We start from the raw sequence: 12,154 nt of genomic DNA, 5'->3' as shown, positions 1-12,154 counted from the left end.
GTTCGTTTATTACATGTAAGACATTAAACGAAAGAGGAGCAATCACAAAGACATTAGCAAAAGAGCATTGTAGCATGTCTCCGACCTGACTGATCATATATTGTTGGAAAGAGGAAGGCATGTTACCATATAAACAAAGATGTCAGCAATGACAAAACGGCACTATATCATATCTTCGTGTCTATTGATCCAATTCGTGTGAATATGGTCTCGTTGGGAAAAAGAGGGGATATTGAATATGTTAACATAAAAACAAAGATGTCAGCAATGCCAAAACGACACTAGATCTTCGTTGCTATTGATTTTAGCGTAACAGCCGTTGAAGGAAAGGAGAAACATGGCAACACTGCCAAAACGGTGATATATTAGTCCTATCACAGTTCTTCATCTTATCATGCCACCTGTCGGCTGCAACATGTAACTATGCCCAAACCATCTAGAAGAACGTATACCAGTCTTACAGTATGACCAAACCATCAAACATCCTATAACAGTTCTTCATCTTATCCTGCCACCTGTCGGCTGCAACATGTAACTATGTCCAAACCCTCTATAAGAACATATACCATTCTTACGCTGTGGTCAATTCTTCATCTTATCATGCCACCTGTCGGCTGCAACATGTAACTATGCCCAAGCCCTCTAGAAGAACGTATACCATTCTTACAGGACGACCGTCAAACATCCTATCACAGTTCTTCATCTTATCATGCCACCTGTCGGCTGCAACACGTAACTAATTGACATTGCCAAAACGGCATTACAACATATCTTCTTGGCTAATGATCCGATTTTGACGTATGGGATATCAAATGAAAGCGGTGGCGACACAGATGGCAACTGTCAATTCTTCTTCTGTCAACGTTCAATATTAATTGCCAATTCTTCTTCTTCTTTTCCGTATAGTGCCTAACAGAACGTGACAGTGCCTAACAGAACGTGACGTGCATAACGTCACGTGAATCACGCGACGTAAATAACGTGACCTGATGGTTTCTAATGGCCTCTAATGGTCTCTGCTACACTCTATTCCCTAATGGTATAGACTATTTATCTTTAAACCATCCTAACAGTGTACCTCTTTAACGTGATATTTTACCGTGAATGACGTAACGTGAATGACGTGACGTGAATAAGACATTGCCAAAACGGCACTATATCGTATCTTCGTTTCAATCATACATTCCTACAATGAACATATACCATTCTTACAGTATGACCAACAAACATCCTCGATCTCCCTCCAAGCATACATTCCTACAATGAACATATACCATTCTTACGCTGTGACCAAACCAGCAAACATCTCATGTACAAGTCTTTTCAGAAAAATGTGTATTATTTTTATGTAATTTACTGAATAGTTGCATACAATATTTTATCTACGGCAAGTGGGTAGTATTAATTTTACAGTTTGATATTAAAGATCTGTGATAAGAATATATGAGGGCCATAGACGGTTCTTTAATAGCCATCAGGCAACAATTTCCCCTGATCATGTTTATAAAACATACGGAATGCACTGTATATACTAACCCAAGCTGACAACATACTTTGCAGATATGGATTACGATCAGCTTATAGGTTTATGTACAATTCCCTTCGTAAAGGTACATAGGCGTGCATCCGTGCGGGTTAAAAGTCGACCGTCCTTTTTATACTCCAAAAGGAGGACCATATTTAAAGGTATTATGTATCAGATATATTGAGAAAAAAATTATATACACTTAGAGTATACCTAGGTAGAAAAAAAACTTTTGTTAATGTATAAAGACATATCTAACAGTATTGTCGTAAAGAAAAAGCATGTCGTAAAGGTCGTCACGTTAAAGCTAACATAGCTCGTGCTGATTTTTTTTTCAAGGATAATCTGAAACAAAGGTTACTCGTGTTGATTTCCAAGGCACCCATGAGGTACAACACATACCTCGTTGGTGTTTTATCGTGGACACCATCCCCTAGAGGCCTACAACCACCAAATTTCCTCAGAGGAATCAAATGTGATTCAATATATATATATATATTTGTGATAGCATAGAACAAGCGATTGTTGCCCCACCTTCTAGTAAGTAACGAGCAAAGCTGTAATGATGTTACAAAATCACAAAGTGGTTCATAGCCGAAAACTGTTTATTGTATTTTAAAATACCGGAAATGGTTCAGCAGGTATCTTTTTATTAACATTATTTATAGTACATTTTTATAACGAATATCTTTTAGTGACCTTAACTGAACATCTTTTTTAAACATACAGGAAATGGTTCAGCAGACATCTTTTTATGATCTGATTGCCATCTTTTATAATGAGCGGCTACACGAGCAACGGTTCTAGAGTTAACCAGAACGGCTCATTAATTTGCCAGTGGGCTATATATCAGATATCTTTTAATGGTCTTAACTGAACATCTTTTAAAGATGTTTAATCATGTAGGACAAACGACAACTCACTACAACTTTTTAGTAACCCACTTTTCAGTGCGACAGACGATCGGTTGTATCGCAGAGGAAAAAGCATCCACTGTTGACAAAACAAAAAGTAATCTATTAATATATAACTTACTAATTAAAAATGTTGATTGTGAGTGTTAAACAGGTATAGTGTTAAAAAAATAAAAAAGCTGAGTCTGGGCTATAGTTTAAATTTTAAGTTTTTTATAACCATAAGGTACGGATGTAAAATCTTCAAAAAATTTTCTTTTTGCTGAGTTTGGTCTATATTTTTTTTCAAGGGTTTTTGTGATAACACAATGATCCTGTGTCCTTTGTATTTGTTTAGTCACCACAGAAACAGGGTCAGACTTCATAAGTACCATCTTCTTAATGGTATCGAAATTAACTAATTTAGATGCCTCATAATTTAGACAAATACCTTTAACCTTACAACAAATTTTTTCTTCACCGTTAGGCAAAGTGTATTTATATGCGTAATTTTTAGGCCCTCCAGAAACGAACTCTGAAATATACCCCCCACCCAACTCATCAGTTAAGTCACCTATACACTCACCTATTGGGAGATCAGGTAAGCCAGCCTTGGAAAGGTAAATAGACGAATCTGTGTCGTAATATTTTGCCCGAGACCCAATAATCTCCAGATAAGAGTACAATTTGAGACGAGCCAGAGCCGTAACGTATGATGCCAGAACAACATTAACTGCTGACGACATTGAGTACGCCTCCTTCACATACTCCCACGTAACAACCAGTGTGTCCTCATTTACAGGGATCACCGTATTAACCTGAATGGATGGATTAATCAACATAGCAAAAAATTCTCCAGGCTTGTTTATTATGGATGTTTTAGGGAGGTTCTCTCGCTGAGCGAACTTACCCCAGAAAGAATTGAGCATAAGCTTAGCCAACGACCTCAGACCAGGGTTCTCCGTTATGTCGGAAAACTCCAGCCTGACATCCTCCCTCTGAAGAAACTCCTCGATGTACCGGCTCTTTTCCTCATCCGATACACATCCTCGCGGCCACCCTGAAGCTTGTTGTTTCACTTTGATAAATTTGTTCATCATATCGGAAAAAAGACCTTTCTGAGATTTCGATAACTGTAAAGTATCATAGGACCATATCTCATAGGTCTCAAGTATTTTATAACCCTTTGATAAAGCTTTCACTACCTCCTCAATCACCCAAGTACCTGTTAGAGCCCGTTCATCATTCGAATGCTCACACTCTTCTTCCGCAAAGTCCTCTCCACACTTTCGGCATAAAACGAACATACATTTACTGTTCATCTTGGTAGGAAGAACAGGATGATAGAGGTTTGTAGGAGGAAGCACTTTACACTTTATTAATCCAGATAACTCAGTAATGTCTACAGCAGTGCATTCCTGTCCAATATATATTTTCTTTGGATGTCCGATTGGGAACTTTCCGTACTTGCATACCCACGGATAAAGCGAACAAACATCAACGTATTTAATTTTTTCACCATCTTTACACTTGTAATACTCTACAGTATTGCCTGTACGACCACCATATAAAGCATCTCTAGGATTCAAAGGTAAACTAGCCATAAGAGGATGCCCCTCGGTATATGCCTTTATCTCGGCCGTCAGCATTTTACGGAATTGACATTCCCACATTTCAACCACCTCATATCCTATTGATCTGAGATGCTTAACTTTAGCAATTGTTTTATCATGACGATTTTCCATACAATCTGAAGGATCGTCATGAAGGGGTGCAGTTCTATCTGTAGGGTAACAAGTAGGACAACCGTGATAATAACAACCTTGAAATTCAAAGACGGTCTTTTCGTAAAGACCGTCCACCCTACAATTTCCAATAAGAGCTTCAGGTCCCCTGGCGGCATGCTGAATTTTAATACAGCGTTGCTTCTCTTCCCACAATAACCACTGCAAAGCTATTTTCGACTGATTATCTTTGAATCGATAGCCACCTTTTGGAATAAGGCCTATTGTGTTTGGTTGTAAGAAATTACGCCTGAATACCTTGTTGCAAGTCGATGCAACAGTTGTTGCCTCGAAAAACGGACAGACATTTGAAGTATCCATCAACTGTTTTCTGAAAGTGAGACAAGCCTTAGTCAAAATCTCAACATCACTAATACAATATTCAACAATTTCCTTTTGAAAATCAAAAACGTATCCCTCATCTACTCTTTCAGCGTGCCACGCGATCAGCTTGTCACGTGCATCATCTTTTAAATTATCGGGATCGTAAAATTTAAGATCAGGCATAGGTCCAACATAAGATTGATTTTCCTCTCTGTTAAACAAATGTGGAAAATATCCCTTTTTCAACTCTGTCAACCCAAAAGCTTTAGGTAGAGCAGACAACGCCATTGGAAAGTAATTAAGACTATCGAGAAAACGAACGTTACCAACAGCCATTGACACTAGTTTCGTACCACGCATAATGAGATCAGGGGTTAAATCAGTCTTTGTTAAAATATAATTTAAAATAAATTGATGGTCGAAGCCTCCTCCATTGTGAGCTAACACGACAACATTCTTGAATTTTTTTCTAATTTGCAAAATATGATTCATAAAAAGACTTATTACGTCAAGACCCCTCAAAATCTTTTGGCGAAATCCACAAGATTGACAGAAAACTAATTTCATCTCAGGGAGACATTTGTAACAACGTTGATTAAATACACAGAGATTTGGTTCTTGAAGAAGCGAACCATCAGCCAATATCTTTTCCTGACTAGTTTCCAAATCATAAAATATAAATAGAAAATCGCTTGATGGAGGAAGACCAGAATCGGGCTGTATGTAACAAAGATGATCTGACGGACAATTTTTCTTACAAGTTTTACAGAAGACCTCACCACAGACATGACTTTTGGTGTAGATCTTGTAACAGGTCTTACACCTTTTGATTTTATCGCATACCGAACCAACATGAGCATTGAAACATGCCTTACCGTAGAAGTTTCGACCACATTGATCGCAGGGTATTTTCACGCAATCTTTGGAACAAGCTGGTGAACGACGACAAGCAAAACATGTACCACCACATCTGTGGTCGTTTTTGTTGTTAAACGGCTGGTGGCACTCCTCACAATAATATCGACAGCAAAAAGCAGCTGTCAAAGAAGTGATCACGTTAAAGTGTCCTTCATGATACAAAAGATTTAACGCTGGACCATTAGTGTTACCACAGAACATAACGTCACGACCCTTGCTACCATAACTATACACCACAATTTTGTAATCTGTGAGGTGTCCCTGAAACTGTTGTAGTTCGGGTATTCCGGCCCCTCCGACAGGAATTGTTACATTAGCGGCTTCAATCAGTTGATGGGCTCTTTGTCCTTGTATTTTTCCAACATCTTGACGTACCTTCTTCCATTCTTGGTCCTTATCTACGTGAGCTTTTGCAACCACAAGAGCACGAGGTAAACAAAGATTATCCTTGTTTTTAATAACAACAGTTCCTCGCCTTTTCAAACACTCCTCGTTAAAGGAGTTATAAGCTCTTCCTCTCGGACCACCTTTTCCCGCGGGCAGTTTTACCGTCGTAATACCCAAACAAAATGTCTCGGTATTGAGGCCGGTGCTATTACTCTGATATATGGAACTAATCTTATTCCATATATCATCAACGGTCACTTCAGAGGCAGGTTTGAACCTCATCCAACCCTGACCTCTGGCAAAGTCTTTCGAGCAAAAAGTGAAACCGACCTGATCGGTTGGTTCCAAACCTTCTGTTCCCTTAAGTACAATCCCCTCGATGGCCTTTTTTACCCATCCCACAGGTTCCTCACTCTGCGGCACATCCCTGATTTTAAATTCCAGAGTTCGTCCCTGGAGGCCAAATTTACGAATTTTCTTAAATGTATCTTTAGTGACTAAGAATTTGTTCATGTTTTCGTTATTAAAGGATGAGAAATACGAATTTTCTTAAATGTATCTTTAGTGACTAAGAATTTGTTCATGTTTTCGTTATTAAAAAAAAACTGACCAAATCAAACAACACTAAGTAATAACATAATAATAAATATTCAAAACTTAGAATTCAAAAAAATTAGAACCCAAACACTAAATATGTTTTAAAAATTTCAAAAAAAAAAAAATTGTTTTCGACAAAATCAAAAAATATTCAAAGTTTGCCACTCAACAGAGCACACTTCTGAACGATATAAAACTCACCAGAGCACACGTCTGAACGCTAGGAATATCTGAAACAGAATGAAGAAAATGCCGTAATGTAAGGTATTAAATATACTTCTAGTCGGACGGAAAACTAAATGTTATTATGTTATGCTCAAAAGGCCCCTGCAAAGTGTAGATTTGTGCTTGTTCTTCCATAAGAATCAATGTAAAAGTGCTGCATTTAAGACATTTATTAAACTTGGATACATTTTTCAAGGAAGTATCAGTACTACCAACATAAAAAGAAGCAGTACGGCCAACTTAGAACAAATATTACCAGAAAGTAAAAGATACTTTGTGATGATTAGATTGGAGCAGGCACATAAAATTATAAGTCGACTCATTCATAGTTAATTCTTCATTATTCTATCACAAGAAGGATTCATGGTTAGGAATTGAAAGTGGGTTTCATATAATTCTTCTTCCTGGTCTAGTTACGAAAATATTTGAAAAATGGGCAACATAATTATGATAGATGTCAGCTACTTAGCGAAAGATGTGGAAAATGTATGAAGAGAACCGATATACATATATCGAGATATGATGAATAAACACGACATTGAAAACTGTTCAGTTAGATTTGCATAACATTTCGGCGAGAAAACTCCCGCCACTTTCATCACTAACACACTCGATAACACAATAAGTTTTCATTCTTCGAATAACCGTCAAAGCAGGCACAGCAGTTGCTCCAGTATGAAACAGTACATTCAGTTAAACTTGATTAAGACATGTATCGAGCAAGAATTTATCCGAACCAGCTACGCAGGCGCGTGTTTACCGGCTAGTTTAATATTTCATGAAGTTGCCAGCCAGTATGGGATAAAGACAGAGGTGGTAGTAGGTGCAAAGTTCTACTCAAATGGAATTGTAATTACGCCCCATTTCTGGAATGAACATACGAACTAGTATACGGCCCAACAGATGCAATTACAAAACATCATCTACCTCATCAAATAGAATTTACGATGAAAAAAGGAATGTTATGTGTAAAAGCGGCGAAGACATAAAAATGTAGAATATTTATTATGATTTTCAGAAAAGCAAATCGACGACTGCCTATTTTAAAGAGGCTCCTGCAGGTCTGCTGGAAATACGAAAAAATATTTTTATTACTGTAGCAAAGATACTTAGGAAAAAATAAATAAATTTTTGAAGTAATTGTTTTTTATATACAACTCAGTTATTGACAATAACCTACTTAGCTATAAAACAAATAATTAAAGAATTAGGTTATATTGTTACAAACAATATATCACTTGTTAATAGGAAGTACGTCATTGATGCTTGTAGCAAAAAGGTTGTTGAGCGCAAAGAAAGTGTGATAGCAGAGAAAGAGAGAGAGAGATAGAGAGAGTTAGGTGCTGACACGTTCTGTCACGTTCTGTTAGGTGCTGACACGTTCTGTCACGTTATTTTACGTCACGTTCTGTCACGTTCTGTCACGTTCTGTTGAGTACTGTCACGTGATTTACGTCATTCACGTAACGCTCTGTTAGTTACTGTCACGTTCTGTTAGTTACTGTGACGTTCTGTGTCACGTGATTACTGCATGAAGTAAACTATGATTCAGCGTTATGTCTGAGGTTATACAGCGATAATTTAACGGTTAGCGCCAAGTCAGATGCAAGTCAGATGCTAGTCAGATGCAAGTCAGATGTATGCCAGATGCATGTTAGCTATATGTCAGATGCGAGTTAGCGGATATAGATAAAGGTGTTAACTAGAGAAACGGCATTCAGATACAAGAAAATTAACGGTGAACATCGTGTCAAGCAGCTTGCTAAGTTATTAAAAAAAGTATAATTCACTCAAAATAATAATGCAACGTGAACAACAACTCAAAACAGTTTTAACACCTAGTACTGAACCTCTTGGAGAACTAAACAATTATCTGAAAACTTCACATCAGACAGAGAAGCATGAAGAGACCAGCGGACACCAAAACAATCGTTTGAGAAATATGCGCCAGAAGGATGAAGAAAGCACAGATGAAGAAGAAGATGAACACCTTCAAAAATATTGGCATCATTCACCAGACCTTGATAGAGCTTATGGTCCACACTATGTTTGGAAAACTGATAAATGGCTAATGGGTGATATGGAAATCAAATTTGCTCCTAAGAATATACTGATTAACGATAGCAAGTACAAGGCTACTTGTGGGCTATATACTGTTATAATTTTATATGTATCCTCAAGACTTTACACCAAATGATAGCCTAAACTATAAAAAAAAAAAATATTAGAAGTCACAGGTGTTCATAGAGATTCCCTAGGATATTTGAGGCATCAAGCATTCCCGGATAAATTTAATAAGATCATAAAACCTTTGTTTAAAAATAACTCAAACATGCGTCGAAGCCCCTGTGAAAATGTTCGGAAAACTGAGAAAAAACATCGTAAGAGTGTTGAACGCTCTGACCGACAATTTAAACAGCGCACAAGCATAGATTACGAGACATCATCGTTTAACCATTATGTCGTTGGACCTCTGGATAAAAATGTTAAAATAAATCGACTAGGGCATTTAGTTTTTAATTAAAAACTGTAATAATGTACTAGCATAAAAAAAAATTTAAATAAAATAATAAAATGACTCATATTGTCTCTTATTTACTAACCCAATGCATTACAAAGAGTGTCAATATATTTTTAAAAATAAAAATAAGTTGGGTCGTACATAAAATAGAAAATGCAACACGATTATTATCACACTGTTAAAAATAAATACCAGCTACGCTTGGTCGTATATAAAATATAAATGACAGCTACGCTTCATTGTATATTGTTGAAAAACAAAAGTACGGTAGAATGCGGCATAAAAAGATACTGAAATAAATCATAAAATTGTTCAGAAATATACGGACAGGTGTTGCATCATACATGCCTGAAAAACATGAAATAAAACAAATTTATAAATCAAATTAGAAAATAAGAACTAAACGGTAAAATACTATTATCCTAATGCAGATAACAAGAAAAATGTGCTAAAAGAAGACGGAGTACCGCGCTAAATGTATCATAAAAAGTTACTATTCTTGAGTGTCCGGGAGTCGGCATACCACCGATTCGGGACCACATGGCGATTTTGGTGCATGAAAGTGGCCACGTATCGGCATACCGATTCTGGGCCATATGCGGATTCTAGACCATGAAAGTATTAGAACTAAATAGTAAAATATGATTATCTTAATGTAAAAACCTACCTCATTTATTTATGTAACAAGGAAATATTAAAAGATGAAAAAGTACAGTAGAAATGAGTCATAAACAGCTATTATTATTTTAGGGATAAAACGTAAAATCAGTTAAAAATATTAGCGACAGATACATCCTACGATATGATAAAAACAAGTAATAAAATTACTTATAATAAATCACATTGAATATAAGAATAAAATCACCTATAGTACACACATTTTATTTTAAGAGAAGTATATATAGATACCTAGAAGACCTGCAAACAAGTTGGGAAGAGAGAATTAAAACCAGTATTACCCATAGATGAAAGGAAACACATGTACATCCAAATTATTTAACAAAAATAGCAAACCAATAAATTCATAAAAACCATATGTAAAATAAACAGCAAAATCTCTTACCTTAATTGAATATTTTCCACTGAACACTGTAACTATACTGTAGAAACTGTCAGATGTCGACTGTGGTATATGCTCGTTTATTTCAGTATTTATAGGCGAAATTCACACAGCATGAACGTGATCAAATGAAATTGAATGTGTTTTGCAAAAACAAGACCTTATAGTTTTAAAAATATGTGATAACATTTACACAAATAACAACTGCGGTTACATGTTATCATCCGACTACATCCGGACTTTTAGCATTGTGGCTTGTCATATCTTTGGAGGTTAATATTAACAAAAATAACGTCTGCACTCTTTTCTTATCAACCATACACACCCGGCATGTTAACAAACAACTTAAAATATTTTTGTAAATATTTCAAATTATTCGATTTTTCATAATTTTGTACAAATATTTGTATCTTTGGAACGGATAATCAGAAATCAATGTATGACCCATCAAATTAAAGGATTTTGAATGACGAATTACGTTGTGATGTCTGTTTTAACACAATGTTCTGTATAAGGCCTTTTTTTGTACCATATAAGTACATTTTGTGTCAATATAGTACATTGAGAATTTGTAGTTTTTTGTCGTTTTCAGCCATAAATAATGACCGTAACACACTTGGTCAGTGATTTTCTTAATATGTATGAAAAGACCTTTCTAATGATATATTGCACGGAGCACTTGGTGCAAAATTGAGCGAATTAGGATTTGCTAGAGATCAAACTGCGATACGAGATTTTTCTATGCTAATGGCTTTGTTTTAACGTCAATAACAATAAATAAGCATTTACAGCTCAACCAAGTTATCCCTTAGGCCGTTATGGCAATGTACCATGTATCTTCGGAACGGATAATCAGAAATCAATGTGTGACCCATCAAATTAAAGGATTTTGAATGATGAATTACGTTGCGGTGTCTGTTTTAACGCCATGTCATGTATAACGCCTCTGGACACATTATCGTTTATTATTTGCCTGATATGTCGAATCTTATCATGTAGCACCTCAAATTACAGGGTTTTGAATGACAAATTACGTTGTGATGTCGGTTTTAACAACATGTCATGTATAACGCCTTTTTGACACATTATCGTTTATTATTTGCCTGATATGTCGAATCTTATCATGTAGCACCTCAAATTACAGGGTTTTGAATGACAAATTACGTTGTGATGTCGGTTTTAACAACATGTCACATATAACGCCTTTTTGACCCTCTATCTTATATTATTTGCCTGATATGTCGAATCTTATCATGTAGCACCTCAAATTACAGGGTTTTGAATGACAAATTACGTTGTGATGTCGGTTTTAACAACATGTCACATATAACGCCTTTTTGACCCTCTATCTTATATTATTTGCCTGATATGTTGAATCTTATCATGTAGCACCTCAAATTACAGGATTTTGAATGACAAATTACGTTAAGATGTTTGTTTTAACAACCTGTTATGTATAAGGCCTCTTTGGCACTCTATCATATGCTTTATGTGATTATTTATAAATTGATTCTTATATTATGGATCAGTGTATTGTTGTATGCAAACAAGGATGGATGTGTTTTTTAATGTGTGTGCTACTGCTGCGTTGCATGGCAACAGCAGATACCTTTTCCTTTTTAAGGTTTTTTTTAACCGCATAAGTGAGTGGATAAATGAAAAAAGTTTTATTTTTATCATTTCTTTATCTCTTCATTCATTTTATTATACCCCATATTTCTATTGGGGGATATCAAATAGGATTAATAACCATGGCAGTTTCATGCATCTTTATGTATTGTCATTGTAAGCTACACCATCTATTATTTACAAGTATATTAAACGTGTAAGAAATAAGACAAGATATATTTTATATAAATTTATTATGGATATCTAAACATTACATTATAATTCATTAAGCCGTGATTAATACATTTGCTT

The 12,154-nt window shown here is 35.8% G+C and overlaps 1 protein-coding gene across 1 annotated transcript; it reads right to left on the bottom strand.

Moving 5' to 3' along the window:
- Positions 1-329: 329 nt before the first annotated feature.
- On the bottom strand, positions 330-11,188 carry LOC126885186 (uncharacterized). Its single transcript, XM_050651620.1, has 2 exons — positions 10,238-11,188; positions 330-6,658 (listed from the first exon to the last, which is right to left on the bottom strand). Exon 2 carries the CDS (start codon positions 6,342-6,344, stop codon positions 2,637-2,639), a length of 3,708 nt encoding a protein of 1,235 aa, XP_050507577.1. The 5' UTR covers positions 6,345-6,658; positions 10,238-11,188; the 3' UTR covers positions 330-2,636.
- Between the last annotated feature and the right edge of the window lie 966 nt (positions 11,189-12,154).

The sequence above is a fragment of the Diabrotica virgifera genome, chromosome 5, assembly GCF_917563875.1.
Source record: "Diabrotica virgifera virgifera chromosome 5, PGI_DIABVI_V3a".
In the NCBI taxonomy this organism is placed as follows: domain Eukaryota; kingdom Metazoa; phylum Arthropoda; class Insecta; order Coleoptera; family Chrysomelidae; genus Diabrotica; species Diabrotica virgifera.
The sequence above is the reverse complement of the archived record's forward strand: the minus strand, read 5'-3'. Positions and strand labels throughout refer to the sequence as shown.